We start from the raw sequence: 20,396 nt of genomic DNA, 5'->3' as shown, positions 1-20,396 counted from the left end.
AGTGGCATGATTACTCTCCCAGCCAGGGCTCTGATAGTATAGTATGATTACAGTGGTGTGATTACTCTCCCAGCCAGGGCTCTGATGGTATGGTATGATTACAGTGGTATGATTACTCTCCCAGCCAGGGCTCTGATGGTATAGTATGATTACAGTGGTATGATTACTCTCCCAGCCAGGGCTATGATGGTATGGTATGATTACAGTGGTATGATTACTCTCCCAGCCAGGGCTCTGATGGTATGGTATGATTACAGTGGTATGATTACTCTCCCAGCCAGGGCTCTGATGGTATGGTATGATTACAGTGGTATGATTACTCTCCCAGCCAGGGCTATGATGGTAAAGTATGATTACAGTGGTATGATTACTCTCCCAGCCAGGGCTATGATGGTATGGTATGATTACAGTGGCATGATTACTCTGCCAGCCAGGGCTCTGATGGTATGGTATGATTACAGTGGTATGATTACTCTCCCAGCCAGGGCTATGATGGTATGGTATGATTACAGTGGCATGATTACTCTCCCAGCCAGGGCACTGATGGTATGGTATGATTACAGTGGTATGATTACTCTCCCAGCCAGGGCTATGATGGTATGGTATGATTACAGTGGCATGATTACTCTCCCAGCCAGGGCTCTGATGGTATGGTATGATTACAGTGGTATGATTACTCTGCCAGCCAGGGCTCTGATGGTATGGTATGATTACAGTGGTATGATTATTCTGCCAGCCAGGGCTATGATGGTATGGTATGATTACAGTGGCATGATTACTCTCCCAGCCAGGGCTATGATCGTATGGTATGATTACAGTGGCATGATTACTCTCCCAGCCAGGGCTCTGATGGTATGGTATGATTACAGTGGTATGATTACTCTCCCAGCCAGGGCTATGATGGTATGGTATGATTACAATGGTAAGATTACTCAGCCAGCCAGGGCTATGATGGTATGGTATGATTACAGTGGCATGATTACTCTCCCAGCCAGGGCTCTGATGGTATGGTATGATTACAGTGGTATGATTACTCTCCCAGCCAGGGCTATGATGGTATGGTATGATTGCAGTGGTATGATTACTCTCCCAGCCAGGGCTCTGATGGTATGGTATGATTACAGTGGTATGATTACTCTCCCAGCCAGGGCTCTGATGGTATGGTATGATTGCAGTGGTATGATTACTCTCCCAGCCAGGGCTATGATGGTATGGTATGATTACAGTGGTATGATTACTCTCCCAGCCAGGGCTATGATGGTATGGAATGATTACAGTGGTATGATTACTCTCCCAGCCAGGGCTCTGATGGTTTGGAATGATTACAGTGGTATGATTACTCTCCCAGCCAGGGCTATGATGGTATGGTATGATTACAGTGGTATGATTACTCTCCCAGCCAGGGCTCTGATGGTATGGTATGATTATAGCAGTATTATTACTCTCGCAGTCTGGGCTCTGATGGTATGTTATGATTACAGTAGTATTATTACTCTCGCAGTCTGGGCTCTTTTGATATGGTATTATTACAGCGGTATAATTACTCTGCCAGCCAGGACTCTGATGGTAAAGTATTACAGTATTACAGTGGTATGATTACTCTGCCAGTCAGGGCTCAGATGGTATGGTATGATTACAGTGGTATGATTACTCTCCCAGCCAGGGCTCTGATGGTATGGTATGATTGCAGTGGTATGATTACTCTCCCAGCCAGGGCTATGATGGTATGGTATGATTACAGTGGTATGATTACTCTCCCAGCCAGGGCTATGATGGTATGGTATGATTGCAGTGGTATGATTACTCTCCCAGCCAGGGCTCTGATGGTATGGTATGATTGCAGTGGTATGATTACTCTCCCAGCCAGGGCTCTGATGGTATGGAATGATTACAGTGGTATGATTACTCTCCCAGCCAGGGCTCTGATGGTATGGTATGATTACAGCGGTATGATTACTCTCCCAGTCAGGGCTCAGATGGTTTGGTATGATTACACTGTTATGATTACTCTCTGAGCCAGGCCTCTGAGAGGACAGTATGAATACAGTTGACTGACTGGAAAATACCCGGTATGCCAGACGGCCTGTCCAGCTCTGCTCACAGTCATGGGCTCAGGTTCCGAACCCAGTGAGCTGCACTCTGCACTCGGCTAACTGGCATCTCTGTATTGCCTGCAGTGCATGACTGTGTATGTGCCCTGTAATGAATTCACATCCCGCCCAGACTGTACCCCAGCCTTGTGCATGCACTGCCTGGGATAGGCTCCAGGCCCCCAGTGACCCTGACCAGGAGTGTGGACGATAGATGAATGATTATTTAGCTCCCCCTACTGGCTACTGAGTAATACTATATTGTCTTGTCCCACTGTTGATGATACATTACTCAAATCAGCTGTATTAAGTACTGATTTCTAAGCCTAGTTTTCATACTACATGACTTTATTTTAGGCTAGCTTTTATAGTAAATAATTCATAACCAAAATTAAATTTCATATATACGCGTTTCTCTTTACTGTGCTTTGCTGATCAGTATGACGAATAAATATCTCGTTAACACAGAGTAGTGCCAATATTTTCTCTAATGGTAAGAATTTTTTTCATGTTCCTGTGTTGTGACTGTATTCTCAGGTAACCAGTCTAAAGTCAAAACAAAACTCAGTTTTTTATATAGAAATCGTATGTCTTTTACTGCTTCTGCGAAGTGTATGATTGTCAAGGTGTCCATATTGCCATTATTCTATTATGGTGACATTATTTATAGAACAGCAGGCAAAGGAATTTTACATAAACTTGATATAATTTATCACTCAGTTCTTCGATTTGTCACAAACGCACCATTTAATACACACCACTGTCTTCTTTATTCTGCAGCCCAACTGCCTTCATTGTAGACTCGTCGCAACACACATTGGTTCTCTTTTATCTATAAAACACTTCTTGGTTTCACACCTCCCTACTTGACAGATTTGCTGCAGATTCTACCTAAACCTACATATAACACACGGACGTCTTCTCTCATTAAATTGAAGCCTCCAAGATTTAGGTCCTCTGTTGGTCGTAAATCATTCCAATTTACAGCCGCAACTGATTGGAATTCATTACAACTATCACTAAAACTGAACAATTTTATAGATGTTATTACTTTTAAAAAACACCTAACAGACATATTTAAGGATACATGCAATTGTTTCTAAACTGCTAAATGTTTTTGTCTATGTAATATAATTTGGTATTGTATATCATTTTGTTCATTGTCTTTGTTTTACGTCGTCTATCAAGTGCCCTCGGGTACTTGCCAGGCTGTCATTGTAAATAAGAATTTGTTCTTAATGCTTTGCCTGGTAAAATAAAAGTTTAAATAAAAAAATAAATAAATAACCAGGACCTTTCTGATCATAATCAATACAGCTCTCAGTTTCCATGGCAACACAGTCACCTTCAGACATGTGGAAAGATGCTGGAGAAACACACAATACTTTTGACAAAACTCTGAGCAATCAGTCAACTTTGCATGTCTCTCCTGTTCAGTCTTTCAGTTTATATTGGCATTAACTCCTTTACACTAAAACCTAATACAGACTGTACTTAAGATATGAAAATTAAAATCATCTCTTATAAAGAAAACAACTGGCTTTTACTTCCTTTGTCGATATGCTGAGTCATGCTGTAAATCACACAGATAATCATGACAGGTACTTGTCCCCATGCCTACTATATGCAAATATATTTATATTAGATGAAAGAAAAATTCCCATCTGCGTATTGCATGTCCTGCTGTAATAGGTTTGCTTGTCCCAAAGGGGATGTTCAAGTATATAAATAAAGTTCTTTCCAAAAGAAAAACACTGAGCATGTTCAAGAGATGGAAAACTCATCACCTTTAAGAAAACATCTCATCATTCATCATCCATAACCGCTTATCCAGTAGAGGGTTGCAGTATTTGCTTGGAGCCAACCCAGGAAGCCCAGGGCACAAGGCAGAGAAACACCCTGGAAAGGATGTCAGCCAATTGCAGGGTCTTATAAGACAACAGCTCTACGCTGTTTTATTTTGGTGTTGCTTTGTGGCCAAGAAATGAACATTTCGCTAGAGCCGGAAACATACCAGTACTGCTATCCAGCAGCTAATGGAACGTGTGTTAAAAGTAGCTACTCTGGATTTGCCAGGTTTGCCTTGTACGTGTTTTTTGTGTCGGGGATGACCGTGACCATCACGGGGAACCTGGTGGTCATCATCTCCATCGCGCACTTCAAGCAGCTGCACACACCGACCAACATGCTGGTGATGTCACTGGCCCTGGCCGACCTGCTTCTGGGGGCCGTCGTGATGCCCTTCAGCATGATCAGATCAGTGGAGGGCTGCTGGTACTTTGGAGATACCTTCTGCTCATTACACTCTACTTTCGACATGTTCCTCTCATGTGTTTCAGTCTTTCACCTGATTTCCATCGCGGTTGATCGATACCAGGCAGTTTGCAATCCTCTGCATTACCATGACACAGTGACCATTCCTGTGGCTTGGCTGATGGTAGCGTTGAGCTGGGCTGCAGCTGCTTCTTACTCCTGTGCTTTCCTTTACTCTAAGGGCAGTATGTCAGGCCTAGATGGATACACTACTTCCATAAATTGCTTGGGGAGCTGCATCCTTCTGTTCAACGCACAGTGGAGCAGCCTAAACACTCTGATTGGATTTTTCCTGCCATGTTCGGTAATGATTGGCCTTTATGTTAGAATATTTCTGGTAGCCAGACAACATGTCAGACAACTTGGAAGTATGAGTCAGCAGCCATGTTATAAACAAAAAAATGGGAAGAGGAAAACTCACAGCTCAGAGCGAAAGGCTGCAAAGACCCTTGGCATTGTTGTAGGCGCCTTCATACTCTGCTGGATGCCTTTGTTTCTCAGCTCCCTACTTGATCCCTATATTGACTTTGCAACTCCTCCTGTTCTTTATGAAGGTTTTATCTGGCTGGGGTATTTTAATTCCGCGTTAAATCCTATAATCTATGGACTGTTTTACCCGTGGTTTCAAAAGTCATTGAAACTCATTATATCTTTAAAGATTTTTGCTGCACATTCCTCAAATACAAAGGTTTTTTCTGAAAGTTGATTTTTCATAGATTCACCACATATTTCAGTCTCATATTACCATAAAAACATACATAATGTACTTACTGTCCTGTTTAAAAATAGCCAAAATAGCTGATTGATTTTTTTAATTTGGTTTTTGCGTTTTAACTTTTGATTTGTTTTTTGAAATATTACACAATAAAGGGAAATGAGTCTTATCTTTCCAGCACTCTGAAAAAAAATTGTTAATAGAATTCTGTATTATGCACCTTAGCAATAATTTTCAATTATACCTGCACTCTAAAGTGCACACACTGTCTCTTAGCTAAGTGCCACTACACTAACCCTAGATTAACATAGAAAGCAAAGCAAATCCCCAGCACAAAAGACGTCACACAAGAGGCCAACAGCCATAAAAAGAGCAGACTAATGGATTGTTTAATTTTGATTGGAGTAAACAGAGAATTCCAAGTCAACATTTAGTGAAATCCAAGGGTTGGAAAGTTACACCCAGGATGTGGTGGTTCCCTGTCAGTCCTTCACCTTCATCATCTGGCCTCTGTTTTTCTCAGTTTATTTTTTCATAAGTTTCTTTATAAATGAAAACTACAGTCAGATTTCTTGTTTTACCTTCGCTAGGCCTTCAGACCTTGAGTACCACGAGCTTCTCTAATAGCTCACCCCCCATGAAGGATGTACACAGAGAAACTCCCCACACCCATTTCTGCCTCTCTGCACCTGTTCCTACCTTCCCTGCTCTCAGCACATGCAAGAGGTCAGGCTGTTGCATCACCTGCGCTCTGTGTAATCTCTGTATTGACACCTTTGATTGGGGGGCAGCTTGCTGCTAACTGGGCCCTTTGCTTCTCACACTTACATCACGCTTAGGTAATACAGCAGGCCCCCCAGGACTGGAGTGGGGCCGTCTCAGCACATTAATCACACACTCAGTCTTTCTTCCACTAAACAGTCACAGTGGGAATCATAGAGTGAAAGATAAAACATCCATAGTGTTTGCTGACTTCTAATGTTACCCAGTCAGATCCTATGAAATGTACCTTAACCATCTTCCTGCGGTTATGAAAGGTATGAAAAACATTAAAACATAGAAAATGAAGTAGTAATGAAGTACTTTATCTTGTGATTACTCTGCCAGCCAGTCCTGACTGGGATTAAAACTCGACCCTGGACATTGGGGTCCCCCACGATAAATTTCGCCAGCCCACATACCCATTGGGCCATTGGGAAAATACCCAGTATGCCAGACGGCCTGTCCAGCTCTGCTCCCAGTCGTGGGCTCAGGTTCCGAACCCAGTGAGCTGCACTCGGCTAACTGGCATCTCTGTATTGCCTGCAGTGCATGACAGTGTATGTGCCCTGTAATGAATTCACATCCCACCCAGACTGTACCCCAGCCTTGTGCATGCGCTGCCTGGGATAGGCTCCAGGCCCCCAGTGACCCTGACAAGGAGTGTGGAAGATAGATGAATGATTATTTAGCTCCCTCTACTGGCTACAGAGTAATACTGTATTGTCTTCACCCACTATTGATGATACATTACTGTTATTACCTGCACTAAGTACTGATTTAAAAGCCTAATTTTTATAGTACATGACTCCATGGTAGGCTAGCTTTTATAATTAATATGTAATAACCAAAATTTAATTTCAAATATAATCATTTCTCTCTTCTGTGCTTTGCTGATCAGTATGATGCATAAATATCTTTTTAACACAGAGTAGTGCCAATATACAATCTAATGGGAAGAATTTCTTTCATGTTCCTGTGTTGTGACTGTATTCTCAGGTAACCAGGACCTTTCTGTTCATAATCAATACAGCTCGCAGTTTCCATGGCAACACAGTCACCTTCAGACCTGTGGAATGGAGAAAAACAAACTACTTTTGACAAAACTCTGAGCAATCAGTTCACTTTGCATGTCTCTCCTATTCAGTCTTTCAGTTTATATTGGCATTAACTCCTTTACACTAAAACCTGATACAGACTGTACTTAAGATGTGAAAATTAAAATCATCTCTCATAAAGAAAACAACTGGCTACTACTTCCTTTGTCGATATGCTGAGTCATGCTGTAAATCACACAGATAATCATGGCAGGCACTTGTCCCCATGCCTACTATATGCAAATATATTTATATTAGATGAAAGAAAAATTCCCATCTGCGTATTGCATGTCCTGCTGTAATAGGTTTGCTTGTCTCAAAGGGGATGTTCAAGTATATAAATAAAGTTCTTTCCAAAAGAAAAACACTGAGCATGTTCAAGAGATGGAAAACTCATCACCTTTAAGAAAACGTCTCATCATTCATCATCCATAACTGCTTATACAGTAGAGGGTTGCAGCGTTTGCTTGGAGCCAACCCAGGAAGCCCAGGGCACAAGGCAGAGAAACACCCTGGAAAGGATGTCAGCCAATTGCAGGGTTTTATAAGACAACAGCTCTACGCTGTTTTATTTTGTTGTTGCTTTGTGGCAGAGAAATGAACATTTCGCTAGAGCTGGAAACATACCAGTACTGCTATCCAGCAGCTAATGGAACGTGTGTTAAAAGTAGCTACTCTGGATTTGGCAGGTTTGCCTTGTACATGTTTTTTGCATCGGGGATGACCATGACCATCACGGGGAACCTGGTGGTCATCATCTCCATCGCGCACTTCAAGCAGCTGCGCACACCGACCAACATGCTGGTGATGTCACTGGCCCTGGCCGACCTGCTTCTGGGGACCGTCGTGATGCCCTTCAGCATGATCAGATCAGTGGAGGGCTGCTGGTACTTTGGAGATACCTTCTGCTCATTACACTCAACTTTTGACATGTTCCTTTCATGTGCTTCAATCTTTCACCTGGTTTCCATTGCGGTTGATCGATACCAGGCAGTTTGCAATCCTCTGCGGTACCATGACACAGTGACCATTCCTGTGGCTTGGCTGATGGTAGCGTTGAGCTGGGCTGCAGCTGCTTCTTACTCCTACGGTCTCCTTTATTCTAAGGCTAATATGATGGGCCTAGATGAATACATCACTTCCATAAATTGCTTGGGGAGTTGCATCCTTCTGTTCAATGCACTGTGGGGCACCCTACATACTCTGATAGTTTTTTTCCTGCCGTGTTCGGTCATGGTTGGCCTTTATGTTAAAATATTTCTAGTCGCCAGACAACATGTCAGACAACTTGGAGATATGAATCAGCAGCCATGTTTTAAACAAAATAATGGGAAGAGGAAAACTCACAGCTCAGAGCGAAAGGCTGCAAAGACCCTTGGCATTGTTGTAGGCGCCTTCATACTCTGCTGGATGCCTTTCTTTGTCACCTCTATACTCGACCCCTATATTGACTTTGCAACTCCTCCTGTTCTTTATGAAGGGTTTTTCTGGTTGGGCTATTTTAATTCTACTTTAAATCCTATAATCTATGGACTGTTTTACCCGTGGTTTCAAAAGTCATTGAAACTCATTATATCTTTAAAGATTTTTTCAGCATATTCCTCAAATACAAAAGTTTTTTCTGAAAGTTGATTTTTTATTAATTCACCACATATTTCAGTCTCATATTACCATAAAAACATACATAATGTACTTACTGTCCAGTTTAAAAATAGCAGAAATAGCTGCTTGATTTTTAAAATTAGTTTATTGCATTTTAACTTTTAATTTGTTTTTTGAAATATTACACAATAAAGGGAAGTGAGTCTTATCTTTCCAGCACTCCGAAAAATATTTGTTAATAGAATTCTGTGTAATGCACCTTAGCAATAATTTTCAATTATACCTGCACTCTAAAGTGCCACTACACTAACCCTAAATTAACATAAAAAACAAAGCAAATCCCCAGCACTAAAGACGTCACACAAGAGGCCTACAGCCATAAAAAGAGCAGACTAATGGATTGTTTAATTTTGATTGGAGTAAACAGAGAATTCCAAGTCAACATTTAGTGAAATCCAAGGGTTGGAAAGTTACACCCAGGATGTGGTGGTTCCCTGTCAGTCCTTCACCTTCATCATCTGGCCTCTGTTTTTCTCAGTTTATTTTTTCAGAAGTTTCTTTATAAATGAAAACTACAGTCAGATTTCTTGTTTTACCTTCGCTAGGCCTTCAGACCTTTGAGTACCACGAGCTTCTCTAATAGCTCACCCCACATTAAGGATGTACACAGAGAAACTCCCCACACCCATTTCTGCCTCTCTGCACCTGATCCTACCTTCCCTGCTCTCAGCACATGCAAGAGGTCAGGCTGTTGCATCACCTGCGCTCTGTGTAATCTCTGTATTGACACCTTTGATTGGGGGGCATCTTGCTGCTAACTGGGCCCTTTGCTTCTCACGCTTACATCACGCTTAGGTAATACAGCAGGCCCCCCAGGACTGGAGTGGGGCCGTCTCAGCACATTAATCACACACTCAGTCTTTCTTCCTCTAAACAGTCACAGTGGGAATCACAGAGCAAAAGATAAAACATCCATAGTGTTTGCTGACTTCTAATGTTACCCAGTCAGATCCTATGAAATGTACCTTAACCATCTTCCTGGTGTTATGAAAGGTATGAAAAACATTAAAACATAGAAAATGAAGTAGTAATGAAGTACTTTAGCATATCTTTAGTTTCTATGGCTTTGTGCTGAATTCATACATCTAATCAGAAATGTTACAGACTAAACTGAACTAGACAACCTGGTTTCTTGTTAATATAATCTGGTAACATGACAGCAATAAGACTCATATACAGTATGTTTATTTCAACATATTTATTTAGAATATTGTGTTTAATCAGAAAAGAAAACAAAGAAGTAATCTTATCCTTCTCAAAAAGACAAAACTACTAAATTAATAATGCTCCATTTAATATAAATATCCCGTGTAATATAAATTGTTGTTATTATTCTATCTCATAATAAGCACCAGAATGGTTTGTATTCCAGGAGCCATTGGGGTTAACAGCCTTGTTCGAAGGCCCAATGATGGCAGGATTAATGTCCCAGCCAGGGTTCTGATGGTATGGTATGATTACAGTACAGTGGTATGATTACTCTGCCAGCCAGGGCTCTGATGGTAAAGTATGATTACAGTGGTATGATTACTCTGCCAACTAGGGCTCTGATGGTAAAGTATGATTACAGTGGTATGATTACTTTGCCAACCAGGGCTCTGATGAAATGTCATGATTACAGTGGTATCATTACTCTCGAAGACTGGGCTCTGATGATATAGTATGATTTAGAGTTGGATATCTTGCGACCGGTCTTGGTCTCGAGACCACTTTTACGTGGCCTTGGTCTTGTCACAGTCTCAACGGTCTTTGGTCTTGGTCTTGTCTTAGTCTCGGATCCCTCGGCCTTGTCTTGGTCTCGCTGTCTTGGTCTTGCTGTCTCAGATCAACATAGTGGTCGGGAGATTTGGAGCGAAAAGTATCCATAACATACAACGTAACGTTCAATAATGCAACATTGTTATTATTTCGCCTTTCACGCCCTTGAAATGCAACCAATCAATGACATACATGCATTTTGTTGTGATTCAGACATTCATCCAATCAGAATACGCATTATTCGCGCAAAATAAATATAGCGCTAGTTAAACTTTAGTTAAATGTGTAATCACATGCCACTGCAGACATCAAGATGTCAGAATCTTTTAAGCACTTGTCCTTATTCTTATTAATGCACAATATGATGTGCAGTTTGTATTGGTATATAGTATTTGTAGTTTGCATTTGATTCATGTGACGTGTGCGCATGTCTTTATATTGTTTGATTACAGTATTTTATTTAAATTGATGTTGTTTGACTAAATAAATGTGACCATTGACTTTTAAATAACATCTGCATATCATGTTGTGTTGATTTAACAGGCCTAATCCATTTCAGGGAAGTTGATATCATACAGTGTCATTTGGCTAGTACTACTACAATGGGACATGATGCAATTTTAAGTTTATAATTGTGTATCTGCAATTTGATGTTACAATTTCATCTACAAATTAAGTATAAGTCAAATCAGTTACTTATTTCCTATTCTTTAGACAATTGTTGGAGGTTTTAGCTCCAGACTAGCTAGATGACTTTGGGACCAGTCAGTACCTGTCATGTCAGTCCTCAACAGCACAGAAAAGTTAAGGGAGTCTTTTTTTTTCGGTCTCGGTCTTGGTCTCGTCTCGACTTTGTCTTGGTCTTGATTCGGTCTGTCTTGGTCTTAGTCTTGGTCTCGATACCCTCTGGTCTAGGTAGTGTCTTGGTTAAGGCGGTGTTGACTACAAGTCTAGTATGATTACAGCGGTATGAATATTCTCCAAGCCAGGCTTCTGAGGGGACAGTATGATTACAGTTGACTGGGCTTAAATATCAGGAAAATATCCGGTATGCCAGACGGCCTGTCCAGCTCTGCTCACAGTCGTGGGCTCAGGTTCCGAACCCAGTGAGCTGCACTCTGCACTCGGCTAACTGGCATCTCTGTATTGCCTGCAGTGCATGACTGTGTATGTGCCCTGTAATGAATTCACATCCCGCCCAGACTGTACCCCAGCCTTGTGCATGCGCTGCCTGGGATAGGCTCCAGGTCCCCAGTGACCCTGACCGAGAGTGTGGAAGATAGATGAATGATTATTTAGCTCCCCCTACTGGCTACTGAGTAATACTATATTGTCTTGACCCACTATTTATGATACATTACTGCTATCACCTGCACTAAGTGCTGATGTCAAAGCCTAATTTTAATAGCACATGACTTTATGGTTGGCAACCTTTTATAATAAATATTTCATAACCAAAACTTTATTTCAAATATAATCGTTTCTCTTTACTGTGCTTTGCTGATCAGTATGACGCATAAATATCTTTTTAACACAGAGTAGTGCCAATATATTCTCTAATGGTAAGAATTTTTTTCATGTTCCTGTGTTGTGACTGTATTCTCAGGTAACCAGGACCTTTCTATTCATAATCAATACAGCTCCCAGTTTCAATGGCAACACAGTCACCTTCAAACCTGTGGAAAGATGCTGGAGAAACACAAAATACTTTTGACAAAACTCTGAGCAATCAGTCCACTTTGCATGTCTCTCCTGTTCAGTCTTTCAGTTTATATTGGCATTAACTCCTTTACACTAACACCTAATACAGACTGTACTTAAGATATGAAAATTAAAATCATCTCTTATAAAGAAAACAACTGGCTTCTACTTCCTTTATCGATATGCTGAGTCATGCTGTAAATCACAGAGATAATCATGGCAGGCACTTGTCCCCATGCCTACTATATGCAAATATATTTATATTAGATGAAAAAAAAATTCCCATCTGCATATTGCATGACCTGCAGTAATAGGTTTGCTTGTCTCAATGGGGATGTTCAAGTATATAAATAAAGTTCTTTCCAAAGGAAAACCACTGAGCATGTTCAAAGGATGCAAAACACATCACCTTTAAGAAAACATCTCTCCAATCATCATCCACAACTGCTTATCCAGTAGAGAGTTGCAGTGTTTGCTTGAAGCCAACCCAGGAAGCCCAGGGCACAAGGCAGAGAAACACCCTGGAAAGGATGTCAGCCAATTGCAGGGTCTTATAAGACAACAGCTCTACGCTGTTTTATTTTGTTGTTGCTTTGTCACAGAGAAATGAACATTTCGCTAGAGCTGGAAACATACCAGTACTGCTATCCAGCAGCTAATGGAACGTGTGTTAAAAGTAGCTACTCTGGATTTGCCAGGTGTGCCTTGTACATGTTTTTTGTGTCGGGGATGACCATGACCATCACAGGGAACCTGGTGGTCATCATCTCCATCGCGCACTTCAAGCAGCTGCACACACCGACCAACATGCTGGTGATGTCACTGGCCCTGGCCGACCTGCTTCTGGGGGCCGTCGTGATGCCCTTCAGCATGATCAGATCAGTGGAGGGCTGCTGGTACTTTGGAGATTCTTTCTGCTCGTTACACTCCACTGTTGATATGATACTTACAGGTGCTTCAATATTTCACCTGATTTCCATTGCGGTTGATCGATACCAGGCAGTTTGCAATCCTCTGCGGTACCATGACACAGTGACCATTCCTGTGGCTTGGCTGATGGTAGCGTTGAGCTGGGCTGCAGCTGCTTCTTACTCCTACGGTCTCCTTTATTCTAAGGCTAATGTAATGGGACTAGAAGACATCACTTCCATAAATTGCTTGGGGAGTTGCATCATTCTGTTCAATGCACTGTGGGGCACCCTACATACTATGATTGGATTTTTCCTGCCATGTTCGGTAATGATTGGCCTTTATGTTAGAATATTTCTAGTAGCCAGACAACATGTCAGACAGCTTGGAGATATGAATCAGCAGCCATGTTTTAAAGAGGTAAATGGGAAGAGGACAACTCACAGCTCAGAGCGAAAGGCTGCAAAGACCCTTGGCATTGTTGTAGGTGCCTTCATACTCTGCTGGATGCCTTTCTTTATCACCTCTATAATCGACCCCTATATTGACTTTGCAACTCCTCCTGTTCTTTATGAAGTGTTTTTCTGTTTGGCTTATTTTAATTCTGCGTTAAATCCTATAATCTATGGACTGTTTTACCCGTGGTTTCAAAAGTCATTAAAACTCATCGTATCTTTAAAGATTTTTAATGCACATTCCTCAAATACAAAGGTTTTTTCTGAAAGTTGATTTTTCATAGATTCAGCACATATTTCAGTTTCATATTACCAAAAAACATACAAAATAGCAGAAAAAAGCTGTTTGATTTTTTAAATTTGGTTTTTACACTTTAACTTTTAATTTGTTTTTGGAAACATTACACAATAAAGTGAAGTGAGTCTTATCTTTCCAGCACTCCCAAAAATATTTTTTAATAGAATTCTGTGTAATGCACCTTAGCAATAATTTTCAATTATACCTGCACTCTAAAGTGCACAGACTATCACTTAGCTAAGTGCCACTACACTAACCATAGATTAACATAGAAAACAAAGCAAATCCCCAGCACTAAAGACGTCACACAAGAGGCCTACAGCCATAAAAAGAGCAGACTAATTGATTATTTAATTTTGATTGGAGTAAATGGTGGCGCGGGAGGTAGTGCTATCGTTCGGCAACCAGAGGGTTTCAGGTTCAAGCCCAGGTTCCTCCTGACCCCATCAAAGTGTCCTTGAACAAGACACTGAACCCCAAATTGCTCCCGGTGAGCTGGTTGGCGCCTTGCATGGCAGCTACCACCACCGGCGTGTGGATGGATGAATGTGAGGCATGTATCGTAAAGCGCATTGAGTACTCGTAGGAGTAGAAAAGCGCTATATAAATGCAGTCCATTTACCATTTAAACTGAGAATTCCAAGTCAACATTTAGTAAAATCCAAGGGTTAGAAAGTTACACCCAGGATGTGGTGGATCCCTGTCAGTCCTTCACCTACATCAACTGGCCTCTGTTTTTCTCAGTATATTTTTTCATGAGTTTCTTTATAAATGAAAACTCCAGTCAGATTTCTTGTTTTACCTTCGCTAGGCCTTCAGACCTTGAGTACCACGAGCTTCTCTAATAGCTCACCCCCCATGAAGGATGTACACAGAGAAACTCCCCACACCAATTTCTGCCTCTCTGCACCTGATCCTACCTTCCCTGCTCTCAGCACATGCAAGAGGTCAGGCTGTTGCATCACCTGCGCTCTGTGTAATCTCTGTATTGACACCTTTGATTGGGGGGCAGCTTGCTGCTAACTGGGCCCTTTGCTTCTCACGCTTACATCACGCTTAGGTAATACAGCAGGCCCCCCAGGACTGGAGTGGGGCCGTCTCAGCACATTAATCACACACTCAGTCTTTCTTCCTCTAAACAGTCACAGTGGGAATCATAGAGCGAAAGATAAAACATCCATAGTGTTTGCTGACTTCTAATGTTACCCAGTCAGATCCTATGAAATGTACCTTAACCATCTTCCTGGTGTTATGAAAGGTATGCAAAACATTAAAACATAGAAAATGAAGTAGTAATGAAGTACTTTATCTTGTGATTACTTTGCCAGCCAGTGCTGGACTGGGATTAAAAATCCGCCCTGGACATTGGGGTCCCCCACGATAAATTTTACCAGCCCACATACCCATTGGGCCATTGGGAAAATACCCAGTATGCCAGACGGCCTGTCCAGCTCTGCTCACAGTCGTGGGCTCAGGTTCCGAACCCAGTGAGCTGCACTCTGCACTCGGCTAACTGGCATCTCTGTATTGCCTGCAGTGCATGACTGTGTATGTGCCCTGTAATGAATTCACATCCCACCCAGACTGTACCCCAGCCTTGTGCATGCGCTGCCTGGGATAGGCTCCAGGCCCCCAGTGACCCTGACCAGGAGTGTGGAAGAATGATGAATGATTATTTAGCTCCCCCTACTGGCTACTGAGTATTTTTCACAATTTGTTATTCCTATACACAGCATTAAGTACTATTTTTTTTTTTATAAAACATGACTTTATATTATACTACCTTTTATAATAAATATTTTATAACCAACATTTACTTTAAAATGTAATTGATTTTCTTTACTGTTCTGCGTTCTGATTAGTATGTCTCGTTAAAACAAAGTAGTGATGATATGTTCTTCATTGGTAAGAATTTCTGCCAGATTCCATGGCAACACAGTCACCGTCAGACCTGTGGAAAGATGCTGGAGAAGCACAAAATACTTTTGACAAAACTCTGAGCAATCAGTCAACTTTGCATGTCTCTCTGTTCAGTCTTTCAGTTTATATTGACATTAAGTCCTAAACACTAACACCTAATATAGATTGTACTTAAGACATAAAAATTAAAATCATCTCTCATAAAGAAAACAACTGGCTTTTACTTCCTTTGTCGATATGCTGAGTCATGTTGTAAATCACAGAGATAATCATGGCAGGCACTTGTCCCCATGCCTACTATATGCAAATATATTTATATTAGATGAAAGAAAAATTCCCATCTGCATATTGCATGACCTGCTGTAATAGGTTTGCTTGTCTCAAAGGGGAAGTTCAAGTATATAAATAAAGTTCTTTCCAAAAGAAAAACACTGAGCATGTTCAAGAGATGGAAAACTCATCACCTTTAAGAAAACGTCTCATCATTCATCATCCATAACTGCTTATCCAGTAGAGGGTTGCAGTGTTTGCTTGGAGCCAACCCGGTAAGCCCAGGGCACAAGGCAGAGAAACACCCTGGAAAGGATGTCAGCCAATTGCAGGGTCTTATAAGACAACAGCTATATGCTGTTTTATTTTGGTGTTGCTTTGTGACAGAGAAATGAACATTTCGCTAGAGTTGGAAACATACCAGTACTGCTATCCAGCAGCTAATGGAACGTGTGTTAAAAGTAGCTACTCTGGATTTGGCAGGTTTGCCTTGTACATGTTTTTTGTGTCGGGGATGACCATGACCATCACAGGGAACCTGGTGGTCATCATCTCCATCGCGCACTTCAAGCAGCTGCACACACCGACCAACATGCTGGTGATGTCACTGGCCCTGGCTGACCTGCTTCTGGGGGTCGTCGTGATGCCCTTCAGCATGATCAGATCAGTGGAGGGCTGCTGGTACTTTGGAGATTCTTTCTGCTCGTTACACTCAACTTTTGACATTTTCCTCTCAAATGTTTCAATATTTCACCTGATTTCCATTGCGGTTGATCGATACCAGGCAGTTTGCAATCCTCTGCGGTACCATGACACAGTGACCATTGCTGTGGCTTGGCTGATGGTAGCGTTGAGCTGGGCTGCAGCTGCTTCTTACTCCTGTGGTCTCCTTTACTCTAAGGGCAGTGTGACAAGCCTAGATGGATACATCACTTCCATAAATTGCTTGGGGAGCTGCATCCATCTGTTTAATGTGCTATGGAGCACCCTAAACACTCTGATTGTATTTTTCCTGCCATGTTCAATAATTGTTGGCCTTTATGCTAAAATATTTCTGGTAGCCAGACAACATATCAGACAGCTTGGAGGTACCAGTCAGCAGCCACGTTTTAAACAAAAAAATGGGAAGAGGAAAACTCACAGCTCAGAGCGAAAGGCTGCAAAGACCCTTGGCATTGTTGTAGGTGCCTTCATACTCTGCTGGATGCCTTTCTTTGTCACCTCTATAATCGACCCCTATATTGACTTTGTAACTCCTCCTGTTCTTTATGAAGTGTTTTTCTGGCTGGGTTATTTTAATTCCACGTTAAATCCTATAATCTACGGACTGTTTTACCCGTGGTTTCAAAAGTCATTGAAACTCATTATATCTTTAAAGATTTTTGCTGCACATTCCTCAAATACAAAGGTTTTTTCTGAAAGTTGATTTTTCAGATTCACCACATATTTCAGTCTCATATTACCATAAAAACATACATGTTGTACTTACTGTTCTGTTTAAAAATGGCAGAAATAGCTGTTTGATTTTTTTAATTTGATTTTGCATTTTAACTCTTAATTTGTTTTTGTAAACATTACACAATAAAGTGAAGAAAGTTTTATCTTTCCAGCGCTCTGAAAAATATTTGTTAAGAGAATTCTGTGTAATTGTCACGCCCACATAGGCGGGGCCGAGTGCCGGTGACCAATCAACAGCCAATAGCGCTACTAGCACTACTATTTGAACCGACTTCTCCTAGAAGCCGGTGCGATGTATTTTTGCCATTTCCGCATGCGCCTTGCTAAGCAGTTTCTCTGTTTCCTGTCTCCCCGGTTTGTCCTGCCTGCCCGTCTTGCTCCGCTTCCTCGCCGGTCCCTTTCATCCCTTCCCATCGGAAGCTCGTCTCGTCAGTCTTTGTAGGATTGATCTCTCCGGTACTCGACCCACGCCTGTGACTCGACCTCGATTTCGGATTCCCCTCCTGGTTTTGGTTGCACCCGAGTTTCTCAATAAACCTGCCTGCCTCCTCATTCCGGGGTCCACCTCCTCCATCCTCACTGGGCGTTACAGTAATGCACCTTAGCAATAATTTTCAATTATACCTGCACTCTAAAGTGCACAGACTGTCTCTTAGCTAAGTGCCACTACACTAACCATAGATTAACATAGAAAACAAAGCAAATCCCCAGCACTAAAGACCTCACACAAGAGGCCAACAGCCATAAAAAGAGCAGACTAATGGATTGTTTAATTTTGATTGGAGTAAACAGAGAATTCCAAGTCAACATTTAGTAAAATCCAAGGGTTGGAAAGTTACACCCAGGATGTGGTGGCTCCCTGTCAGTCCTTCACCTTCATCATCTGGCCTCTGTTTTTCTCAGTTTATTTTTTCATAAGTTTCTTTATAAACGAAAACTACAGTCAGATTTCTTGTTTTACCTTCGCTAGGCCTTCAGACCTTGAGTGCCACGAGCTTCTCTAATAGCTCACCCCCCATGAAGGATGTACACAGAGAATCTCCCCACACCCATTTCTGCCTCTCTGCACCTGATCCTACCTTCCCTGCTCTCAGCACATGCAAGAGGTCAGGCTGTTGCATCACCTGCGCTCTGTGTAATCTCTGTATTGACACCTTTGATTGGGGGGCAGCTTGCTGCTAACTGGGCCCTTTGCTTCTCACACTTACATCACGCTTAGGTAATACAGCAGGCCCCCCAGGACTGGAGTGGGGCCGTCTCAGCACATTAATCACACACTCAGTCTTTCTTCCTCTAAACAGTCACAGTGGGAATCATAGAGCGAAAGAAAAAACATCCATAGTGTTTGCTGACTTCTAATGTTACCCAGTCAGATCCTATGAAATGTACCTTAACCATATTCTTGGTGTTATAAAAGGTATGAAATACATTAAAACATAGAAAATAAAGTAGTAATGAAGTACTTTAGCATATCTTTAGCTTCTGTGGCTTTATGCTGAATTCACACAACAAATCAGAAATGTTACAGACTAAACTGAACCAGACAACCTGGTTTCTTGTTAATATAATCTGGTAACATGACAGCAATAAGACTCATATATGTTTATTTCACATATTTATTTAGAATATTGTGTTTAATCAGAATAGAAAACAAAGAAGTAATCTTATCCTTCTCAAAAAGACAAAACTACTAAATGAATAATGTTCCATTTAATATCAATATCCAGTGATAGAAAATGATCTGTAAGTTGTTCTCTATCTTATAATGAGCAACCAGAATGGTTTGTATTCCAAGAGCTGTTGGGGTTAACAATGGCAGGATTACTCTCCCAGCCAGGGCTCTGATGATATGGTATGAGTACAGTGATACGATTTCTTTGCCAGTCAGGGCTCTGACGGTACGGTATGATTACCGGCTTAAAAATCAGGAAAACACCTGGTATACCAACGGCCTGTCCAGCTCTGCTCACAGTCGTGGACTCAGTTTCTGAACCCAGTGAGCTGCACTCTGCACTCGGCTACCTGGCATCTCTGTATTGCCAGCAGTGCATGGCTGTGTATGTGCCCTGTAATGAATTCACATCCCGCCCAGACTGTACCCCAGCCTTGTGCATGCGCTGCCTGGGATAGGCTCCAGGTCCCCAGTGACCCTGACCAGGAGTGTGGAAGATAGATGAATGATTATTTAGCTCCCCCTACTGGCTACTGAGTAATTTTCACAATATGTTATTCCTATCCACAGCATTAAGTACTATTTTTTTATATAAAACATGACTTTATAGTATACTACCTTTTATAAATAATATCTTATAACCAACATTTTATTTGAAATGTAATTGTTTCTCTATACGGTGCCGTGTTCTGATCAGAATGTCTTCTTACACCATATGTTCTCCGCTGGTAAGAATTTCTGTCAGGTTCCTGTGTTTTGACTGTATTCTCAGTTCCCCAGAACCTTCTTGTTCATGATCAATATTATTTAGTTCCCCTGTGGTGACACGGTCACCTTCAGATCAGTACATAGATGTTGACAAAATTCCTTGAGAAAACTCTGCACAGTCCGTTTTTGCATGTCTCTCCCGCTCTGTCTATCAGTTTATTGCCAGATATTTAGACATTAACATGTAACACAGACTTTGGATGTAAGACACACAAATTAAACTCATCTCTCATAAATAACACTTCTGGTTACTAGTACTTTTGACAGTATGCTGAGTCATGCTGTATATCACACAGATAATCATGGCAGGCACTAGTTCCCATGCCTACTGTATGCAAATATATTTATATTAGATGAAAGAAAAATTCCCATCTGCATATTACGTGACCTGCTGTAATAGGTTTGCTTGTCTCAAAGGGGATGTTCAAGTATATAAATAAAGTTCTTTCCAAAGGAAAACCACTGAGCATGTTCAATGGATGCAAAACACATCACCTTTAAGAAAACATCTCTCCAATAATCATCCATAACTGCTTATCCAGTAGAGGGTT

General features: G+C 41.5%; 4 protein-coding genes across 4 annotated transcripts; all 4 read left to right on the top strand.

Moving 5' to 3' along the window:
• The first annotated feature begins 4,074 nt into the window (after window positions 1–4,074).
• LOC140581127 (trace amine-associated receptor 13c-like) lies at window positions 4,075–5,109 on the top strand. Its single transcript, XM_072702934.1, has one exon. The coding sequence runs from the start codon at window positions 4,075–4,077 to the stop codon at window positions 5,107–5,109; it is 1,035 nt and encodes a 344-aa protein (XP_072559035.1).
• Window positions 5,110–7,571: 2,462 nt separating this feature from the next.
• Window positions 7,572–8,606, top strand: LOC140581079 (trace amine-associated receptor 13c-like). The gene has a single exon (XM_072702841.1). The coding sequence runs from the start codon at window positions 7,572–7,574 to the stop codon at window positions 8,604–8,606; it is 1,035 nt and encodes a 344-aa protein (XP_072558942.1).
• Window positions 8,607–12,701: 4,095 nt separating this feature from the next.
• On the top strand, window positions 12,702–13,733 carry LOC140581082 (trace amine-associated receptor 13c-like). The gene has a single exon (XM_072702843.1). It carries the CDS (start codon window positions 12,702–12,704, stop codon window positions 13,731–13,733), a length of 1,032 nt encoding a protein of 343 aa, XP_072558944.1.
• Window positions 13,734–16,338: 2,605 nt separating this feature from the next.
• On the top strand, window positions 16,339–17,373 carry LOC140581086 (trace amine-associated receptor 13c-like). Its single transcript, XM_072702846.1, has one exon. It carries the CDS (start codon window positions 16,339–16,341, stop codon window positions 17,371–17,373), a length of 1,035 nt encoding a protein of 344 aa, XP_072558947.1.
• The last annotated feature ends 3,023 nt before the right edge of the window (window positions 17,374–20,396 follow it).

This window comes from Paramormyrops kingsleyae, chromosome 19 (genome assembly GCF_048594095.1).
Source record: "Paramormyrops kingsleyae isolate MSU_618 chromosome 19, PKINGS_0.4, whole genome shotgun sequence".
Taxonomy (NCBI): domain Eukaryota; kingdom Metazoa; phylum Chordata; class Actinopteri; order Osteoglossiformes; family Mormyridae; genus Paramormyrops; species Paramormyrops kingsleyae.
The sequence above is the reverse complement of the archived record's forward strand: the minus strand, read 5'-3'. Positions and strand labels throughout refer to the sequence as shown.

Coding starts and splice junctions, on each gene's coding strand:
- LOC140581082 (XM_072702843.1), top strand. CDS start 12,702: ATGAACATTTCGCTAGAGCTGGAAACATACCAGTACTGCTATCCAGCA.
- LOC140581086 (XM_072702846.1), top strand. CDS start 16,339: ATGAACATTTCGCTAGAGTTGGAAACATACCAGTACTGCTATCCAGCA.
- LOC140581079 (XM_072702841.1), top strand. CDS start 7,572: ATGAACATTTCGCTAGAGCTGGAAACATACCAGTACTGCTATCCAGCA.
- LOC140581127 (XM_072702934.1), top strand. CDS start 4,075: ATGAACATTTCGCTAGAGCCGGAAACATACCAGTACTGCTATCCAGCA.